At 37.0% G+C, this 22798-nt stretch overlaps 1 protein-coding gene across 2 annotated transcripts in view; it reads left to right on the top strand.

Annotated features, from left to right (window-relative positions):
- The window catches only part of LOC103505132 (USP6 N-terminal-like protein), a 24095-nt gene extending 2493 nt beyond the window's left edge, over nt 1–21602 (top strand). Inside the window, exons 3-11 of one of the 2 annotated variants that reach the window (XM_026820502.1) lie at nt 3806–3878; nt 4222–4507; nt 4755–5034; nt 5458–5618; nt 6512–6658; nt 7927–8109; nt 9537–9640; nt 9826–9851; nt 20446–21602. In XM_026820502.1, coding sequence (XP_026676303.1) covers nt 3806–3878; nt 4222–4507; nt 4755–5034; nt 5458–5618; nt 6512–6658; nt 7927–8109; nt 9537–9640; nt 9826–9851; nt 20446–21104 — 1919 coding nt within the window. In that variant the 3' untranslated portion in view covers nt 21105–21602. Of the gene's footprint in view, nt 1–3805; nt 3879–4221; nt 4508–4754; nt 5035–5457; nt 5619–6511; nt 6659–7926; nt 8110–9536; nt 9667–9825; nt 9852–20445 lie in introns of both variants that reach the window. The other variant, XM_008469442.3, reaches the window with a different exon arrangement.
- The last annotated feature ends 1196 nt before the right edge of the window (nt 21603–22798 follow it).

Genomic DNA, 22798 nt, shown 5'->3' with positions numbered 1-22798 from the left:
TTATTTATATTTTAAAAAAAAAAAAAAAAAAAAATAAAAAAAAAAAAAAAAAAAAAAAAAAAAAAAAAAAAAACATTATCCTAAATAGTTGAGGTTTGTTCTGAGAATAGCTAACTTTCTCCTATGCTGTCCTTCTTCTTCTGTCTTTGATTTTGGGATAATAAGACCTCCATTGTTACTGACAATTGTTCAGTGAGTTCGGTGGTGTAGTGGTCAGGACACTCACCTGGTAAACAGGAGGGTGTAGGTTTGATCCCAGCTGAAGCCTTTAATTTTACCCTCATTTATTGGCAAAATTAAGAAAGAAAAATTGACCACATATTATAAATCTTTAAAGGGTTAGCTAGGAGAGAACGCCCCTGGCATTAACCTCGTCTAGTAGTTATCTTCCAGTCAAGAGTCTATTATTATTAAACTGTAGAACTCCTTGAAAAATTGTCAGTAACAACGGAGGTCTTATTATCCCGGAATCGGAGAGAAAAGAAGGACAGCATAGAGGAAAGTCAGCTATTTTGAGAACGAACCTCATCTGTTTATGATAATGTTCACCCCTGGCGGGAATCAAACCCTTGACCTAGTGCTTACAAGGTAAGCATGCTATCTTCCAAGTCAACTAGGGTGGGGTGGTAGAGAATGCCATAGGCATTAAACCCACCCTTGATCAAACTTTATTTTGTACCTATACATTATGTTACCATTTGTAAATATTTATTCTGTAAATAAAGTTTGATCTAATCGTTTAATAATAATAATAATAACTAGGCTGGCAAAAGCACTCTCTTTCTTCCTAGCCTTTTCCTACGTCAATAGGGTCGGCGTTTGGCAAGCACCTGCTCAACTCAAGTAAATTTCTTTATTTCATGTCCAGGCTTCTTCATCCCCGGATTTCCAAAATTGTTACGATACCAGGAGCATCATGATAAGATTATGAGCAAGTTTCTACCCAAACTCAAGAAACATTTGGATAAGAATAACGTGGATACGGGGATCTACACGCTCAAGTGGTTCTTTCAGTGCTTTCTAGATAGGGTAAGTGACTTCAGCAAAGCGAACACAAACAAGCAACAATGTGATTCCCAGAGTAAATGGAAACTGTCCCGAATTTTTCGCACTTAAGTATATTACACAACAAAATTAAATGGTGACTACATATTTATCTAATCTAAATTGAATCCAGGTCCTCTGGTGTTCAAATATCCACTCGGCCCTAAAACTTGCCTGTGTGCTGTAATGGTCAAGACGCTTGCCTGGTAATTCAGTGGGCTTGAGTTCAATCCCAGCCGAGGTATGGACTGGTATCCTCAAGACTATAAACAGGGACTAGACTAGTCCAAATTTCCTCACGCTATATCAATAGCGAAAGTTGAGTGCAAAGGGCATCCCACTCGGAATTTCCATGTGGAGGACATTCCCTACTTTTTAGAGAGAAAGTACCAAATGAGGTGAGTTACCTACCTGCTTACTTTTTACTTGATTACCTACCTAATTTATGGATCAGGTTTTCTGATAAATATCTCTGCCAAAATTGGTTCATATCAGTACATTGTGCATACTGACCATAACCCATGTAAATACATGGATAGTTAGGTATATCATAAATGCCCCTCCAATTATCGTGTGATAGGTTGGCAGTGAGTAGCACTTGTTTCTTTGATTCCTAATAATTCTTACACCACCCAGCTTTTATTAGATTCTTGTGTACTTTTTCTAGGAAACCCTGGCAGGAACAACCCTGTTTTCATGTCTCTCATCCATCTTCTTATTAATTTTGCCTTAATTTCAGATAGCATTATGGTTATGAGAATGGTCACATCAATATGAATTCAGAAGAGCTGCTCTTGAGAGCAGCAGAAGAGAGACATGCCATTGTTGAGCGATATTTGAAAGGTCGTCATGCTGGTGCTGAAATTCACTCTTGGGAAGAGCCTGACAATGACTTCTATGGCAATTTTGACCGATTTGGATTTATCACGTAAGTTTTATCTAGAAGTTTCAGTCAAGATTTGAATAGGATGTTACTTTTCACATTTCAATTTCATCTACATCACTTACCTAAAAATAATAACAATTAATTTAAACAAGCTGGGTCCGTCCCTCTGGGAATTTTTTAGCCCGTAGTTTATTTGATCGTGATTAAAGAAAATCAGTACCTATGTACCTACCTAATTTGTTTAATATTCAGTTTATTAATATTCTTGATTTCATTTTTCGATTTTACTAATCAGTACCTATGTATGTACCTACCTAATTTGTTTAATATTCAGTTTATTATTCTTCTTGATTTGATTTTACTTTCACTATTGATTTAAAATCAAGACTAGAGCCCGTTCTCCCTTTATTCCCAATATAAGGTTTAAGTCACCCATCCATTTATTGACCTTACTTGGTATTTTCCATTTAAGTGTGAACTATTTTTTCATACTTGCTTCCATTTTGATTTCCAGGAAATGAGAGATCTAGCATGGAAGTACTCCCCAGACATTCGCCAGATTGATCTTGATGTGAATCGCACCTATAGGGAGCACAACATGTTCCGTGACCGCTACTCGGTAAAGCAAACTCAACTGTTCAATGTCCTTGCTGCGTACAGTGTATATAATCTGGAGATTATTTTCCATTTAAGTGTGAACTATTTTTTCATACTTGCTTCCATTTTGATTTCCAGGAAATGAGAGATCTAGCATGGAAGTACTCCCCGGACATTCGCCAGATTGATCTTGATGTGAATCGCACCTATAGGGAGCACAACATGTTCCGTGACCGCTACTCAGTGAAGCAAACTCAACTGTTCAATGTTCTGGCTGCATACAGTGTATATAATCTGGAGATCGGCTACTGTCAGGGCATGTCCCAGATAGCGGCAGTACTGCTTATGTATTTGAGTGAAGAAGAAGCATTCTGGGCTCTCAGCAGTTTGGTTAGTGATAGCAAGTACTCTATGCATGGTGAGTATTATTGATATTCTAAAATATAAGTAAGTACATATTCTAAAATGTAAGTATTCTAAAATGTAAGTCTAAAATGTCATCTGTTTATGATAATGTTCGCCCCTGGCGGGAATCAAACCCTTGACCTAGTACCTAGTGCTTATAAGGTAAGCACGCTATCTTCCAAGTCAACTAGGGTGGGGTGGTAGAGAATGCCATAGGCATTAACCCCACCCTTGATCAAACTTTATTTTGTACCTATACATTATGTTACCATTTGTAAATATTTATTCTGTAAATAAAGTTTGATCTAATCGTTTAATAATAATAATAACTAGGCTGGCAAAAGCACTCTCTTTCTTCCTAGCCTTTTCCTCCGTCAATAGAGAACTTTATTTTGTACCTATACATTATGTTACCATTTGTAAATATTTATTCTGTAAATAAAGTTTGATCTAATCGTTTAATAATAATAACTAGGCTGGCAAAAGCACTCTCTTTCTTCCTAGCCTTTTCCTCCATCAATAGAGTCAGCGTTTGGCAAGCACCTGCTCAACTCAAGTAAATTTCTTTATTTCATGTCCAGGCTTCTTCATCCCAGGATTTCCAAAACATGATTACACCTGAGAAACTTTTATTATTGTTTTCAATAGTTTAAATATTATTGAAGAGGGATGTAGGAAGTAGAAACAGACACTTTTTTTTCCCCCTTTAAAGCGCTTTAACTCTACGGGCAGTAGGTCGTTTGCGCTGATATCTTATTTCATTCCTTAATTCCCAGCCGTTTCTGAGATATAAGCGTGGTTCGCAAATCACGAACCACCCTGTATATAGGTCGACTAGGTTTGGATAAGTCCTTCTATGGGGTCGTCATGCTGGTGCTGAAATTCACTCTTGGGAAGAGCCTGACAATGACTTCTATGGCAATTTTGACCGATTTGGATTTATCACGTACGTTTTATCTAGAAGTTTCAGTCAAGATTTGAATAGGATGTTACTTTTCACATTTCAATTTCATCTACAGCATGTACTTTAAAATAATAACAATTACTTGAATAAAAACACACACACACACACACACACACACACACTGAATCAAAAAGATTTTTTATTGATCAGACAGACGACACCGAAGCGAATACAATAGTCCGTCCCTTATACCTTTTTATTACTATTGTAATAATAAAGGAAGGACAGACTAAAAACAACACACACACACACACTGAATCAAAAAGATTTTTTATTGATCTTTCAAAACCAGTAAAATTCTATCTCCTCATTTTCTGTTTCCCAGTGATTCAAAAAATGAAGAGTCCTCAGCTCAAAAGGATGGTCTTGAAAAGAAAGACAAAGAAATTGAATTGGAACGAGAGAAAAAGTGGGCCAAGATGTTTCACAAGTGGGACAAAGTCCCTGCTGACAAATTGAAAAGGCGAGTGTACAAAGGAATTCCTAATAGTTGTCGAGGAAGAGGTTGGAGTCTACTGCTCAATCTGCCAGACCCGGGAGATGGTGATGAATCAAATCCACGGAGTATGGATATGAGGCAGAGATATGAAGAGTCAACAAGAAAATATGAGGTTTGTGTGTTGTGATGATTAGTTTTTACTTGTAGGCACAGTAGTATGTTAAGGTATATTTTCATAAATTTACATTTTTACATATTGTAGTGATTACTCACTCATTAATCTCATTACTCATTATACTCCACTGCTAAAAAAAAAAATGGGTTTCTTACTGCAAGATTACATACCTCTATTCCCGATGTTTTATTTTCCATTTAAGTGTGAACTATTTTTTCATACTTGCTTCCATTTTGATTTCCAGGAAATGAGAGATCTAGCATGGAAGTACTCCCCGGACATTCGCCAGATTGATCTTGATGTGAATCGCACCTATAGGGAGCACAACATGTTCCGTGACCGCTACTCAGTGAAGCAAACTCAACTGTTCAATGTCCTTGCTGCGTACAGTGTATATAATCTGGAGATTGGCTACTGTCAGGGCATGTCCCAGATAGCGGCAGTACTGCTTATGTATTTGAGTGAAGAAGAAGCATTCTGGGCTCTCAGCAGTTTGGTTAGTGATAGCAAGTACTCTATGCATGGTGAGTATTATTGATATTCTAAAATATAAGTAAGTACATATTCTAAAATGTAAGTATTCTAAAATGTAAGTCTAAAATGTCATCTGTTTATGATAATGTTCGCCCCTGGCGGGAATCAAACCCTTGACCTAGTACCTAGTGCTTATAAGGTAAGCACGCTATCTTCCAAGTCAACTAGGGTGGGGTGGTAGAGAATGCCATAGGCATTAACCCCACCCTTGATCAAACTTTATTTTGTACCTATACATTATGTTACCATTTGTAAATATTTATTCTGTAAATAAAGTTTGATCTAATCGTTTAATAATAATAACTAGGCTGGCAAAAGCACTCTCTTTCTTCCTAGCCTTTTCCTACGTCAATAGGGTCGGCGTTTGGCAAGCACCTGCTCAACTCAAGTAAATTTCTTTATTTCATGTCCAGGCTTCTTCATCCCCGGATTTCCAAAATTGTTACGATACCAGGAGCATCATGATAAGATTATGAGCAAGTTTCTACCCAAACTCAAGAAACATTTGGATAAGAATAACGTGGATACGGGGATCTACACGCTCAAGTGGTTCTTTCAGTGCTTTCTAGATAGGGTAAGTGACTTCAGCTAAGCAAAGTAAATGGAAATGGAAACTGTCCCGAATTTTTCGCACTTAAGTATATTACACAACAAAATTAAATGGTGACTATTTATCTAATCTAAATTGAATCCAGGTCCTCTGGTGTTCAAATGTGTAATATCCACTCGGCCCTAAAACTTGCCTGTGTGCTGTAATGGTCAAGATGCTTGCCTGGTAATTCAGTGGGCTTGAGTTCAATCCCAGCCGAGGTATGGACTGGTATCCTCAAGATTGTGTAAGAATTCGACATTAATAATAGTGGCCTACTTGGCTGAGGGACTCTAAACAGAGAGTAGATCAGCGTCTAGCTAGGGGACTATAAACAAGGAGTAGACTAGTCCAAGTTTCCTCACGCTATGTCAATAGCGAAGGTTGAGTGAGAAGGGCATCCCACTCGGAAAATTTTGTTTTAGAAGAATATGTATAAATTTTACCTATGAAAACAGGGAGTAGACTAGTCCAAATTTCCTCACGCTATATCAATAGTGAAGGTTGAGTGCGAAGGGCATCCCACTCGGAAAATTTTGTTTTAGCCAAAACCAGTTGGCCTTAAAGCGATCACTCTAAAGCTGATTGAGAGGCCGACGACAAACGCCAACCCCATCTGAACATGGGAAAAGGCAAAGAAGAAGAATATGTATAAATTTTACCTATGAAATTTATAAGACTTTGTTCAAAGCGATCACTCTAAAGCTGATTGAGAGGCCGACGACAAACGCCGACCCCATCTGAACATGGGAAAAGGCGAAGAAGAAGAATATATATAAATTTTACCAATGAAATTTATAAGACTTTGTTTAGACTGCGGGAGTAAAGGGACTTTTTAGTCTCAGGATAAACAAGGTATTTTCTATTCTATTCCTCAGATTCCGTTCAAGCTAACGCTGCGAGTGTGGGACATTTACATTCTGGAAGGCGAACGCATTATGACTGCCATGGCATACAATTTGCTCAAAATGCACCAGCGACAACTTGCCAAGCTCAGCATGGACGATATCCTGCACTTCATTCAGGTTTGATTCAGTGTTTATTATTATTACTTTTTGAAAGACGGAGGGAGAGCGAGTTAAAGAGAATAAAAAGTATCCCTCTCTCTCTCTCTCCCTCTCTCTCTCTTTCTCTCTCTCTCTCTTGCATTGAGACAAGAGAGAGAGAGAAAGGGGAGGGGGGGCTCTTCAAAAGTGCCTTAAAAAAACTGGATGTTTCACGGCTGTTTTTATTTCGGAGCAATGAAACAACTTCTACATTATTTAGGTATTATTATGTTCAGGCGGTCTCTTCTTGATCCCTTGTGTGTCGCGTCCATTTCTGTTTAACTATTGCACTGCCTGCTACATTATACTTGTGTGGTCTGTGTTGTAGCATGCCCATAGTATGCCTCTTACCAGACGGGCACCAACATAGCAACACCGGAAAGCAACCTGTTGAAATATTAATTTTGAAGATGTGCTAAATATGTAAGAATAATACCTCGGTAATAATTATTATTTCGAATCAAATATTATTTTGCTTTTCGGGTCTACTCTATCCGAATCTACATACGAGTATCTATTATTATAAAATATACAAATAAATGTTGCATTTATTAATGTAGAATTGTTAAATCTTGAAATATTTGCAATCGAAAAATGAGTACAATATTTTTTTTGTTGTTGGTGGGATTCGAACCCGGGACCTTCTGCATGGCAAGCAAGCCCGTTGCCACTTGGCTAACTGTGCCCCCAAATAAATAAACAAATCCTGAGGATGGCATGCTGAAACATGTTGAGTGTTGACTCGTTTCCATCAAGAAATATGTTTATTTAGTCAAGTAAAGACCTTCTCATTTTAGTCAATGTGATTTCTCAATTATTTAGCCTTAAGATACCATGTTTGTTACTTACAATTACACAATGCGCATTTCGATCATTGGATCATCATCAGGTGGATATGTCAATATTTTACGAAACACTAACGAAAAAGCACGTATATCGGTAACAATTGAAATATTTGCAATCGAAAAATGAGTACAATATTTTTTTTGTTGTTGGTGGGATTCGAACCCGGGACCTTCTGCATGGCAAGCAAGGCCGTTACCACTTGGCTAACTGTGCCCCCAAATAAATAAACAAATCCTGAGGATGGCATCATGAGATGCTGAAACACGTTGAGTGTTGACTCGTTTCCATCAATAAATGTGTTTATTTAGTCAAGTAAACACCTATTTTCTTCTCATTTTAGTATTAATTACCTAGACTTGACATATGGTATCCCGTTTTTAAAGTTTATTCTCTCCCATCAGGTTAAACTGGAGAAGCAATTCCAATACACGGACGACGCTACCATCGAGAGTCTGCAGAAGTGTTTGGAGGAGCTCAAGCGAAACAAGTTGGACTACGCCGGACAACCCTCGCCTGCAGAACTACCCAAGTCTCCTCTCGGTGTGTTCAAACCCGACGCCCATGCTGCCTCTTTTGAACAGAAGGTTTGTAAATAGATGAAAAACAAAAACGGAGGGGTTGAACAGTTTGATTTTGATGAAAATATTGAGAAAAGAAAAACCATTGCCTTGGAGCCTCAACCCTCGCCTGCAGAACTACCCAAGTCTCCTCTCGGTGTGTTCAAACCCGACGCCCATGCTGCCTCTTTTGAACAGAAGGTTTGTATTTTTTTTTTTAAGAGGTTTGACAGAGGGAACTGTAACTGCTATGATTTGGATGAAAATATTGAGAAAAGAAAAACCATTGCCTTGGAGCCTCAGACAACAATATTCCCAATAGTGAACCTTACTTGTTTTAGGATAAAATTTGGCCCGGGCAAAAATCGAACCCGCGACCTAGCACTTAGCTTAACATAGGTGATGCTAAAACCGGTCTTAAAATAACGACTGAAGTGTTATCTAAAACTTTCTCGCTTTGAGTTCATAGGTCGTCATGACAAATTTCAAGATCCGAGCTCATTTGTGTGAGTCGCTTTGAGTTCATAGGTCGTCGCGACAAATTTCGAGATCAGAGCTCATTTGTGTGAGAAAATGTGAAAAAAATCCACCAGTTTTTTTGGTTTTTTGGCTTTATGGTTCTCTGGACAAAATTTGCACCACCATTTTCGTGTTCCTGGTAAAAAGATATCCGCCCCGGGCGGGAATCGAACCCGCGGCCTAGCGCTTACAAGGCAGACGCACTACCAACTAAGCTAACTAGGCTGGCTCAGAGATACTTCGAAATAGATGAAAAACAAAAACGGAGGGGTTGAACAGTTTGATTTGGATGAAAATATTGAGAAAAGAAAAACCATTGCCTTGGAGCCACAGACAACAATATTCCCAATAGTGAACCTTACTTGTTTTAGGATAAAATTTGGCCCGGGCAGAAATCGAACCCGCGACCTAGCACTTACAATATCTTTTTGCACACATAAAATTCGACCCAGGCAGAAATCGAACCCGCGACCTAGTACTTACAATGTCTTCTTCTTCTTCTTCTTCTTCTTCTTCTTCTTCTTCTTCTTCTTCTTCTTCTTCTTCTTCTTTTTAAATCTTTTTTCGCATATAAAGTTCGCCCCAGGCGAAAATCGAACCCGCGACCTAGCACTTACAATGTCTTCTTTTCCGCAGATTGGTAGGAAATGAAACTTTCCCAATAGTGAACCTTACTTGTTTTAGGATAAAATTTGGCCCGGGCAAAAATCGAACCCGCGACCTAGCACTTACAATGTCTTCTTTTCCGCAGATTGGCAGGAAATGAAACTTCTTTTTCTTCTTCTTCTTCTTCTTCTTCTTCTTCTTCTTCTTCTTCTTCTTCTTCTTCTTCTTCTTTTTCTTCTTTTTTAAATCTTTTTTCGCATATAAAGTTCGCCCCATGCAGAAATCGAACCCGCGACCTAGCACGTACAATGTCTTCTTCTTTTCCACAGATTGGCAGGAGATCGTCGGAATTCAGCTCCGTGGAGAAGGCAACGCAAGAAACTGTGATAACTCGACGCGACACCGCCGTCGCGTTGGCGGCCCTGGCCGACAGGAATTCCTCCATAGGTACCGACGCCAGTAAGTACACGCCTCCTAGCCGTAGGAATTCTGCTAGGGAACTACGCGACGAGAGGGATTTAGCTAGCGAGTACCACGACAACAGGGATTTAGCTAACGAGTACCACGACATCGGTAGGAATTCACCTAATGAGTGGCGTTGGCGGCCCTGGCCGACAGGAATTCCTCCATAGGTACCGACGCCAGTAAGTACACGCCTCCTAGCCGTAGGAATTCTGCTAGGGGACGACGCGACGAGAGGGATTTAGCTAGCGAGTACCACGACGACAGGGATTTAGCTAACGAGTACCACGACATCGGTAGGAATTCACCTAATGAGTGCTATATTGATAGGAATTTAGCTAACGAGTACCACGAAATCGGTAGGAATTCATCTAATGAGCACTATATTGATAGGAATTCAGCTGGCGATTATCACGATATCGGTAGGAATTTAGCTAGAAAGTATGACGATATGGATAGACATTCCGCGTACGAACACCACGTGATTGGGAATTCCGTTAGTGATCTCCATGGAACGGATGGGAATTTAGCTAATTACCCGATCATTGGAAACACGGATAGTGAGTATTCTGACGATTCGGACCTATCAGATGAGGAGGAATTTGCTAGTCGGAATTCAGCTAGCGAGTATCGCACGGACTCGAGTATTGTCACGGACACGAGCAAGTGCTCTACGGATGGGAATTCAACTCGGATAAGCTCCCGTGATGGGAATTCTACTAGGGAACTGTCTTCGGTTGGGAATTCGACTAGGGAATTTTCTAATGGGAATTCGAGTAGGATATTTTCTGATGAGCATTCTACCAAGGAATTTCCCAATGGGAATTCAACTAGGGAATTCTCGCGTGATGGGAATTCTACCAAGTATTCTGGTGAAAGTCCAATGGACGCCTATCCTACTACACTGCTGATCACCCATTTGTGATATTCGAATGAGTTAATCACCGTAAATCCATGACATAAAAAAAAGGAAAAATATTTCAACTTAATTTTAGGCATATCTAAATGAACTTGAGACCTCTTGCGCTTTGAAGGGCTGACATCACTTGAGAAAAAAAAAAGTAGTTTGAACTAACTGTCTTCGGTTGGGAATTCGACTAGGGAATTTTCTAATGGGAATTCGAGTAGGATATTTTCTGATGAGAATTCTACCAAGGAATTTTCCAATGGGAATTCAACTAGGGAATTCTCGCGTGATGGGAATTCTACCAAGTATTCTGGTGAAAGTTCAATGGGCGCCTATCCTACTACACTGCTGATCACCCATTTGTGATATTCGAATGAGTTAATCACCGTAAATCCATGACATGAAAAAAGGAAAAATATTTCAACTTAATTTTAGGCATATCTAAATGAACTTGAGACCTCTTGCGCTTTGATGGGCTGAGATCACTTGAGAAAAAAAGTAGTTTGATCTAAAGGTACATTTTTTGTATATCCTAGTTCACAAAGGGTACAAGTGACATTTTTTTTTTTTTTTTTTTTTTTTTTTTTTTTTAATCGAGTTATGTGTTAAAATGGGTTAATAAAAATGACACCTAGGTATCATTTTTACGAAGTATCGTTTGTGCTCCGTGTTTATAAACCTTTTTACAGACTTAAGTCAGGTCATAACTCTAAGGCCCGTCTGCGCAACTTTTAGTAGTCGCCTGAAAAACCAACGAAAATGATAGAGTGCAGAGGGTCTCTGTCATTTTCATAGGTTTCCCGTCTACGCTACGTCCAATGTGAGGACGGGCCTAAGACTGCTGTATCATGTTTTGAGCCGTCAGCTTAAATGAAGCTTTTAGCACTACCAAGTAAAGTTGTGGTACTCAATAGTCCTTGTGCAATAGTCCTAAACTAAAATGGACGCGGCACACAAGGGATCAAGAAAAGACCGCCTTAACATAATAATAAATGTGGTACTCAACAACCTCAATATTTGGTTCTATTGACAAACCCATTTCTGCGATAATTTAGTCGCATCTTGTTTAATCTTTTCATTTTGTCTTTTCTATCTTCTTGCATGATTGTGTCGTATTTACTAGCTAGTTGATAGCTTTGCTTTTGTATCATAGTTTCTCTAAATTATAACCCAAAAGGACGTCAGTATAAATAACAACTCGAAAATATTGTCCATGAGAAAGAAAAAAAAATCAGCTGGTTTGACAAAATACTTTTTTCCATTAGGCGCTTTAACTATGTGTTAAGACATGTCGTTCGCGATTTGAACCGAAAAACCCTTGAGGGTTTGAGAATTTTCTGTCACATAACTCTAGCGTCTGCGCAACTTTTAGTAGTCGCCTGAAAAACCAACGAAAATGATAGAGAGTGTAGAGGGTCTCTGTCATTTTCATAGGTTTGCCGACTACGCGCTACTCAAAGTCTACGCGTCCAATGTGAGGACGGGCCTAAGGCTCATTTCACACTGAGCGGATTTTTACCGCGCAGATTTTTACCGCCTGCAAAATCCGCGATTTCTTTCACACACAGCGGTTTACATTTACGTAGGTAACACTTCAAGAAATTAAAAATTATTATCAATATTCCTTACATCACAACACTTCTAATATGACTACTACTGCAGCGGGAAAAAAACCGCGATCGCGGGTCCAAATTTCTGCGGACGTCCAGCGGATTTCACTAGAATACCGCTGTGTGTGAAAGGACTCATTAAACACTCATTGACTAGGCGGAAAAAAAACCGCGAGAGCGGAATCCGCGCGGTAAAAATCCGCTCAGTGTGAAATGGCTCGAAGACTGCTGTATCATGTTTTGAGCCGTCAGCTTAAATGAAGCTTTTAGCACTACCAAGTAAAGTTGTGGTACTCAATAGTCCTAAACTAAAATGGACGCGGCACACAAGGGATCAAGAAGAAAAATCCGCCAATGTGAGGACGGGCCTAAGACTGCTGTATCATGTTTTGAGCCGTCAGCTTAAATGAAGCTTTTAGCACTACCAAGTTGTGGTACTCAATAGTCCTAAACTAAAATGGACGCGGCACACAAGGGATCAAGAAGAGATCGCCTTAACATAATAATAAATGTGGTACTCAACAACCTCAATATTTGGTTCTATTGACAAACCCATTTCTGCGATAATTTAGTTTTCTCACTAAGCATCTTGTTTAATCTTTTCATTTTGTCTTTTCTATCTTCTTGCATGATTGTGTCGTATTTACTAGCTAGTTGATAGCTTTGCTTTTGTATCATAGTTTCTCTAAATTATAATCCAAAAGGACGTCAGTATAAATAACAACTCGAAAATATTGTCCATGAGAAAGAAGAAAAAAAAAAATCAGCTGGTTTGACAAAATACTTTTTTTTCCATTAGGCGCTTTAACTATGTGTTAAGACATGTCGTTCGCGATTTGAACCGAAAAACCCTTAAGGGTTTGAGAATTTTCTGTCAGCATAAAGTTCAAAGAAAAAAAATGCCATACCTATGTCATTATTTTCGTGGCTTTTCTATCTTCTTGCATGATTGTGTCGTATTTACTAGCTAGTTGATAGCTTTGCTTTTGTATCATAGTTTCTCTAAATTATAACCCCAAAGGACGTCAGTATAAATAACAACTCGAAAATATTGTCCATGAGAAAGAAAAAAAATCAGCTGGTTTGATAAAATACTTTTTTCCATTAGGCGCTCTAACTATGTGTTAAGTATGTGTTAAGATATATCGTTCGCGATTTGAACCGAAAAACCCTTAAGGGTTTGAGAATTTTCTGTCAGCATAAAGTTGAAAGGAAAAAAAATGCCATTTGTCAATATTTTCGTGAAGTGAAAAGTAAGAATTGAGGAGTGCGGAGTCATTTGTGGAACAGGCTCTCGAGAAATTCCGGTAGAAAAAGAAGAGGTATTTTGAAACAATGTGGACATTATTTTCAGCTTGTTTATTTATTCTAATCTAATCTATTCTGTTCTATTTTTCTTGTATAGTTGTTTACTAATCTCTCCTTATCTAGTCTTGAATAGTGCTCAGTATCAAGGTACATACTTTTTAATGAGTTTTAGAGACATTAACTACTTTTTCATTTGTGGAACAGGCTCTCGAGAAATTCCGGTAGAAAAAGAAGAGGTATTTTGAAACAATGTGGACATTATTTTCAGCTTGTTTATGTATTCTAATCTATTCTGTTCTATTTTTCTTGTATAGTTGTTTACTAATCTGTCTTTATCTAGTCTTGAATAGTGCTCAGTATCAAGGTACATACTTTTTAATAAGTTTTAGAGACATAAACTACTTTCCTGTTCTATTTTTCTTGTATAGTTGTTTACTAATCTGTCTTTATCTAGTCTTGAATAGTGCTCAGTATCAAGGTACATACTTTTTAATGAGTTTTAGGGACATTAACTACTTTCATGTATAAGCAAACCAAAATAGATCACAATGTCTACCAAACATGTCTAAAATTAAAATACTAACGTTTTTTTCACGTAAAGTGTGACTTTGCTGTGAGGTCCTGTGCTTTTCCTCTTCCCTCTTTCAATAGATACTCGAAACCAGCTAAAAGTGAATACTAGATAGGTGAACTACTTTTATGTATAAGCAAACCAAAATAGATCACAAATGTCTACCAAACATGTCTAAAATTAAAATACTAATGCATTTTCACGTAAAGTGTGACTTTGCTGTGAGATCCTGTGCTTTTCCTCTTCCCTCTTTCAATAGATACTGGAAACCAGCTAAAAGTGAATACTAGATAGGTATTATGAAAGGTGATTCTACAATGACTCTTATCTCAAGTTGAGATATATGATATGTATATCATCTTTTTCCTTTAAAAATGAAATTTTCTCTCCAGGGATGCAATCGCATTGGAGAAATGTAAAATACAATACCTATCTTACAGATTAATTTAATTATTTTATATCTTTTTTTACGTGACTTAAAATATTATGTGTCTATCTTACAGATTAATTTAATTATTTTATATCTTTTTTTACGTGACTTAAAATATTATGTGCTCTAAAACTCACTCGTTCAATTATTGAAATCTCATTTTTATTATTTTTGTTTATTGAATTGAACATTCTCAATGTAACTTACGCTTTACGTTTAAATTTACTCAATTTTCTTTACACCTTTCTGTTTTGTTTTCAATTAAATACCTAGTATTATGTGTTCTAAAACTCACTCGTTCAATTATTGAAATCTCATTTTTATTATTTTTGTTTATTGAATTGAACATTCTCAATGTAACTTACGCTTTACGTTTAAATTTACTCAATTTTCTTTACACCTTTCTGTTTTGTTTTCAATTAAATACCTATTGTACATAACCTACATACTAATATAGCGTTTGAAAGGCCGGGCCTTTGAAAGAGCAACCAAGGTTTTCAAGCTATTCCTAGAACAGTTTTAAATCTGAAATGGTTTGGATTTCTAATTGTGTTAATACTTTGTTTTGTTTGTAAATACATACTGAAGAGTATAGAATATTGAATGAACGAACAGCTTTTGTACAGTAAAATTTGTTCGGCGTTTGAAAGGCCGGGCCTTTGAAAGAGCAACCAAGGTTTTCAAGCTATTCCTAGAACAGTTTTAAATCTGAAATGGTTTGGATTTCCAATTGTGTTAATACTTTGTTCTGTTTGTAAATACATACTGAAAAGTATAGAATATTGAATGAACGAACAGCTTTTGTACAGTAAAATTTGTTCCATAAATAATATAGCACGTTATCTTTCCACGCAGAAAGGCCCGGGGTTCGATTCCCAAAACGTATTAACCTTATACTGCTAAAATTGCTCAATATTATTCAGGTAATTTTGAAGATGTGCTAAATATGTAAGAATAATACCTCGGTAATAATTATTATTTCGAATCAAATATTATTTTGCTTTTCGGGTCTATTCTATCCGAATCTACATATCTATTATTATAAAATATACAAATAAATGTTGCATTTATTAATGTAGAATTGTTAAATTGTAGATTTTGTTTAATATTACCCATCTTTTTGGTTTTTCTAAACCAGTACCTACCCTTAGACAAAAGCGGGCTTGAACAGGTCTTACCGTTTTTCTTTAAAAATGCAATATGAGATTTATTACCAAATATAGAAGAGCTTGTTTAGACTGCGAGAGTAAAAGGACTTTTCAGTCCTACTCTCGCTGCCAGTATAAACCATTCAAAGCATTCCTGTATGTTCTTCAAATGTAGGTTAAAGCAATGGAAAAAAGGAACACTGCTGAGGAAAATAGAAAATAGACCATCATTTTCTTCTTCCTCATTGAAAAATGTTTAATCACCTCCCTTCTTTCGATAGATACTCGAAACCAGATTACGTATGAATAAATGAATGAATGAATGAAAGTTTTTATTGTTTATTTATACAATTTGTATGTTAACAATGAAAAATGCAATATGAGATTTATTACCAAATATAGAAGACCTTGTTTAGACTGCGAGAGTAAAAGGACTTTTCAGTCCTACTCTCGCTGCTCGCTGTCAGTATAAACCATTCAAAGCATTCCTGTATGTTCTTCAAATGTAGGTTAAAGCAATGAAAAAAAAGGAACACTGCTGAGGAAAATAGAAAATAGACCATCATTTTCTTCTTCCTCATTGAAAAATGTTTAATCATCTCCCCTCTTTCGATAGATACTCGAAACCAGATTACGTATGAATGAATGAAAGTTTTTATTGTTTATTTATAAAATTTGTATGTTAACAATTTTAGCTTATTTCTAATACGTACTTATATTCTAACTTAAATCTACTAACTTATTCTAGGTTATTCTAAATGTACGTATGTCGGGGATAGTTCTGACGATATATTGAAAATGTTCCGTCGGAAAAATCATGACTGTCTTCAACTGCGACGCCATTATTTCGCTCTCTTCCGAATGTTCGATGGACTGACACCTGTGACCGACCGAAGCACTGAAGAATCCGAAATCAACTTGGAAAGCTCAAATGGAATTGAAGAACAAGAGATGAATTCTAGGTTATTCTAAATGTACGTATGTCGGGGATAGTTCTGACGATATATTGAAAATGTTCCGTCGGAAAAATCATGACTGTCTTCGCCTGCGACGCCATTATTTCGCTCTCTTCCGAATGTTCGATGGACTGACACCTGTGACCGACGGAAGCACTGAAGAGTCTGAAATCAACTTGGAAAGCTCAAATGGAATTGAAGAACAAGAGATGGAAAAGGAGTGTAAAGTTGACTTTGTAAGAGAAATTTTAAATGGAATCCTAGAACAAATTGGATCAAATCAAAAAAGAATTGGATCAAATAATAAAAGAATTGGATCAAATAATAAAAGAATTGGATCTAATCATAAAAGAATCGAATCAAGTCATAAAAGAATTGAATCTAATCATAAAAGAATCGAATCAAGTCATAAAAGAATTAAAGCAAATCATAAAAGAATTAAATCAAATTGTAGAAGAATTCAATCAAATCATAAAAGAATCGATTCAAATGATAAAAGATTCGTGTCAAACGATGACATAATTGGATCAAACATGAAAAGAATCGGAACTAAAGATGTAGACAGCATGGCAAAAAGTAAAACAAGTCTAAAAATAAATGACAGTAAAGATCACAATGAACTTCTCGAATGTCGAATCTCAATTGTCTTTTAAAATTTATATTTTAATTTGTGAAGATTCTTTTCTAAATAATTATACCGATAATTATTTGCATTTACTTTAAAAATCGTTTAATTAGAAATTAGAGTATTAGAAGACCGGTTTATGCCCCATTAATAAATAATACTCCAATTTTATCTCGAGGTTCAAGTGAGTTCCAAGTTTTAATTCGATAATTTTTCCTTTGGTCTGTTTGTAACAGTACTTCTCGAATTGAAAATTTCCTACGAATCTCGTTTTGACAACAAAAGGATTCAAATTGAAAATAAAATACAGATTCAAAAGAAGATCCCGGTTGAAAGGGAATCTAAAACATACCGAGTCTTATTAATGCTGATATTTATTTGGATGGTAGTAAGAGTTTGTTTCGGACTAACTTTAAAGAGATTGTGCCGTCGAAATACGTAAAGAGAAGAAACTTGTTGAAGGAGTTAAAAAGAAACAAATAAATTAACGAACTGTCAAGGCAATTACCAATAGAAGAAATCATAGAACGATAATTTTGTAGAAAAAGAACAAACATGGTATCTTAAGGCTAAATAATTGAGAAATCACATTGATTGATCTCAGGTACCATAAGCATTGTACAAAACAATACAGCTCATTTTAGTATTAATTACCTAGACTTGACATATGGTATCCCGTTTTTAAAGTTTATTCTCTCCCACCAGGTTAAACTGGAGAAGCAATTCCAATACACGGACGATAAAGGAGTGTAAAGTTGACTTTGTAAGAGAAATTTTAAATGGAATCCTAGAACAAATTGGATCAAATCAAAAAAGAATTGGATCAAATGGTAAAAGAATTGGATCTAACGATAAAAGAATTGAATCAAATCATAAAAGAATTGAATCAAATAATAAAAGAATTAAATCAAATTGTAGAAGAATAGAATCAAATCATAAAAGTATTGAATCGAATTGTAAAAGAATTGAATCAAACCATAAAAGAATCGATTCAAATGATAAAAGATTCGTGTCAAACGATGACATAATTGGATCAAACATGAAAAGAATCGAAACTAAAGATGTAGACAGCATGGCAAAAAGTGAAACAAGACTAAAAATAAATGACAGTAAAGATCACAATGAACTTCTCGCATTCAAATGATAAAAGATTCGTGTCAAACGATGACATAATTGGATCAAACATGAAAAGAATCGGAACTAAAGATGTAGACAGCATGGCGAAAAGTAAAACAAGCCTAAAAATAAATGACAGTAAAGATCACAATGAACTTCTCGAATTGAAAATTTCCTACGAATCTCGTTTTGACAACAAAAGGATTCAAATTGAAAATAAAATACAGATTCAAAAGAAGATCCCGGTTGAAAGGGAATCTAAAACATACCGAGTCTTATTAATGCTGATATTTATTTGGATGGTAGTAAGAGTTTGTTTCGGACTAACTTTGAAGAGATTGTGCCGTCGAAATACGTAAAGAGAAGAAACTTGTTGAAGAAGTTAAAAAGAAAACAATAAATTAACGAACTGTCAAGGCAATTACGAATAGAAGAAATCATAGAACGATAATTTTGTAGAAAAAAATGTCAAAATTTGAAGTATCAGGCACCTATTTACTGACCTGCTTGCGTCTATTAATGTGGATAAAAATAAATACAATAACTACTACTACTAAAAAAAAAATATTTCTATCGAAGTTTCAACTTTCTATAAAACTTGAAATATCCTTTCTTTTCAAAAGTTGTTGGTACCTACTCTGCAGCAGCTGAAATGCGAACCAAGCATCATGATAAATTTGTTTTGTCACAATAAAACAATCTTGTTTTTGCCAAAATCAAGTTAATAATAAGTTCACCAATAATACTATACCATGTGTAAATAAATAACTAACCACTCCTTCCTAGATCAAACTTCTCAACTGACTCAGGTACTTTTGTTTTTTAATTGCATGACAACCTTCACCAAAGCCTGTAGAAAAAAATGTCAAAATTTGAAGTATCAGGCACCTATTTACTGACCTGCTTGCGTCTATTAATGTGGATAAAAATAAATACAATAACTACTACTACTAAAAAAAAAATATTTCTATCGAAGTTTCAACTTTCTATAAAACTTGAAATATCCTTTCTTTTCAAAAGTTGTTGGTACCTACTCTGCAGCAGCTGAAATGCGAACCAAGCATCATGATAAATTTGTTTTGTCACAATAAAACAATCTTGTTTTTGCCAAAATCAAGTTAATAATAAGTTCACCAATAATACTATACCATGTGTAAATAAATAACTAACCACTCCTTCCTAGATCAAACTTCTGAACTGACTCAGGTACTTTAATTTGTATTTTTAATTGCATGACAACCTTCACCAAAGCTCACGTTACACCTTTTCTTCAGTGCTAGACTGTGTATAGTTTTTTACTTCTTTTGTAACTTTTGTTTTTCTTCTAACGCATCTCTTTAACTTTTTTCCTAACCCAATTCTTGAGTGTGTACTGTTTCTGTTTTAACAACCTTAAAGCTCATTTGTTTCCTGTGTTGTACTCAATGCAAGGTGAGTGCTCTCTTCTGTAGTTGTCCGCTTCAATAAGTTTAGTTTTACGTACACTTGTTCACCAATAATACTATACCATGTGTAAATAAATAACTAACCACTCCTTCCTAGATCAAACTTCTCAACTGACTCAGGTACTTTTGTCTTTTAATTGCATGACAATCTTCACCAAAGCTCAGGTTACACCTTTTCTTCAGTGCTAGACTGTGTATAGTTTTTTACTTCTTTTGTAACTTCTGTTTTTTCTTCTAACGCATCTCTTTAACTTTTTTCCTAACCAAATTCTTGAGTGTGTACTGTTTCTGTTTTAACAACCTTAAAGCTCGTTTGTTTCCTGTGTTGTACTCAATGCAAGGTGAGTGTTCTCTTCTGTAGTTGTCCGCTTCAATAAGTTTAGTTTTACGTACACTGTAACAAGACTGCAAGCATTTAATTTCGAGTTTGACAGATGGAAGGAACTTATGGAATCTAATATCCCCCTGTGGCTTCTTAACCTCTGCTGTGTGGCACATGAAGTTTTCATAAGTTTCTCCCATCTGTTAAAAAAAAAAAAAAAAAAAAAAAAAAAAAAAACTTGCAGACCAAAATTAGTAGACCTTGTTTTTCCCCTTCATAAAATACTTCAATGATCGATCATTAACCCTTTGCCGTTCCTCCGGTCTCTTCCTCCCCAGGTTCGAAAATCTCATTCGAGCCGAGTCTAGACGACGCGAGTTCCATCGCTAACGGTGGCTCCCGGCGCTCTCTAGCGGACACAAGCGTCACTTCCACGGCCGATATCTCTGCCCTCTCCTCGCACATATCAGCAGGCGCGGACACGCACTCTATCGGTACAGGCGCGGGCAGTGACATGGAAGTGTTCGTTCATTCGACCGGGCCTTCGACACCGCGTGCGACCACGCCTCGTTCCCCCCGCGTGTCCCGTAGTCCGGACGATCGCATCCGCATCTACGTCCCGTACGAATCACCTAGTCAGTCGCCGAAAAAGTCGCCCAAGAAATCGCCTCCCCGCCATCAGAACTCGCACGATTCAGACGCGACCATCATGAACTCGACGAACGGGACACCCAATGGCCTCCCGGTGTCTCTGCCCAATAGCTACTCCACTTCCTACATTCCGCCGAGGTCCCCCTCCAAACTGTACGCTGAAAACAACCATCGCTCCATATCCAACCCAACTTCCATCTATGAGCAATACGAGACCAATAAGATAACCATTCATATTGTAGACGATAATCTGGCGACTCCCCTAGGGGAGCGAATTCCCAACTCCGTTTCGTCACCATTTCACATGGAACCCTCGCCTGGGATGATACATATGGATTTGAAGTGACGTCATATCCTAGAGCGGTACATGTGTAAGGGGTTGACCTTGACAGAGGGGACACCGCGTCTAGTCTTGGTGTGAATCTCGAGTGACCTGCCTTTATGAGCTTACCAGAGGGTTATCTAATCCGAGTCAAGGGTTAGTATTGTGACTTGAGACCTGCCTTTGTGAGCTTACCAAACAAGGTTTGGTCCTGAGTAAAGAGTTAGCTCAAGATTGTCCAGCCCAAGTCAAAGTATTCTTTTCTAACTCGAGAGTTAGCAGGGAGGTAAAAATGGTAAGACGTCGACTATCGAAATTGAAAAATCGATTTTTCGTTTTTCGGAATGTACCTACCTATACCTATTGACTGAAAGGAAAATCTCTTTCCCATTTCAAATCATCAAATCAATTTTTCGAAAGAAATTAAAAGAAAACTATCGATTTCCGATGAAACGAACGATTTTTTGCCCGTTTCTCTCCGGCATACCTCGAAATAGTCGAAATGTCGATTTCAAATCGAAACGAGAGTAGAAATACTCCGAACTTTTGGGGGTACGCCCCATGATACCTATTTACTTATTATTCCTTCCTAGAGCGGTACATGTGTAAGGGGTTGACCTTGACAGAGGGGACACCGCGTCTAGTCTTGGTGTGAATCTCGAGTGACCTGTCTTTGTGAGCTTACCAGAGGGTTATCTATTCCGGGTCAAGGGTTAGTATTGTCACTTGAGACCTGCCTTTGTGAGCTTACCAAACAGAAGGTTTGGTCCTGAGTAAAGAGTTAGCTCAAGATTGTCCAGCCCAAGTCAAAGTATTCTTTTCTAACTCGAGAGTTAGCAGGGAGGTAAAAATGGTAAGACGTCGACTATCGAAATTGAAAAATCGATTTTTCGTTTTTCGGAATGTACCTACCTATTGACTGAAAGGAAAATCTCTTTCCCATTTCAAATCATCAAATCAATTTTTCGAAAGAAATTAAAAGAAAACTATCGATTTCCGATGAAACGAACGATTTTTTGCCCGTTTCTCTCCGGCATACCTCGAAATAGTCGAAATGTCGATTTCAAATCGAAATGAGAGTAGAAATACTCCGAACTTTTGGGGTACGCCCCATGATACCTATTTACTTATTATTCCTACATTCTTGCCAATCTCTTTCCCATTTCAAATCATCAAATCAATTTTTCGAAAGAAATTAAAAGAAAACTATCGATTTCCGATGAAACGAACGATTTTTTTGCCCGTTTCTCTCCGGCATACCTCGAAATAGTCGAAATGTCGATTTCAAATCGAAATGAGAGTAGAAATACTCCGAACTTTTGGGGGTACGCCCCATGATACCTATTTACTTATTATTCCAACATTCTTGCCAAAACATTCCGATTTATGTAGGGTTTTAGATTTATCTTGACTATTAGATTGGTAGTCATTTGTTTTACAGTACAATATTGTTTCCATTCTTGTAAACTCATTTTAGGAGCTGTTCTTTTGGAATCTGTTATTTTTCTATTGAAAATCCCACCTACATTTCATTGCTATTTATTAGACTCGAAACAGAGTGTAGCATAGAGCAGCGAGCAAGTGGGGGAAGCGACGACTTCAAACCGCATAGAATAGAACTGAGATGTCATGTATCTGTTATTTTTCTATTGAAAATCCCACCTACATTTCATTGCTATTTATTAGACTCGAAACAGAGTGTAGCATAGAGCAGCGAG

This window comes from Diaphorina citri, unplaced genomic scaffold (genome assembly GCF_000475195.1).
Source record: "Diaphorina citri unplaced genomic scaffold, Diaci psyllid genome assembly version 1.1 scaffold153, whole genome shotgun sequence".
NCBI lineage: Eukaryota > Metazoa > Arthropoda > Insecta > Hemiptera > Psyllidae > Diaphorina > Diaphorina citri.
This window is presented reverse-complemented; position numbering and strand designations above follow the sequence as displayed.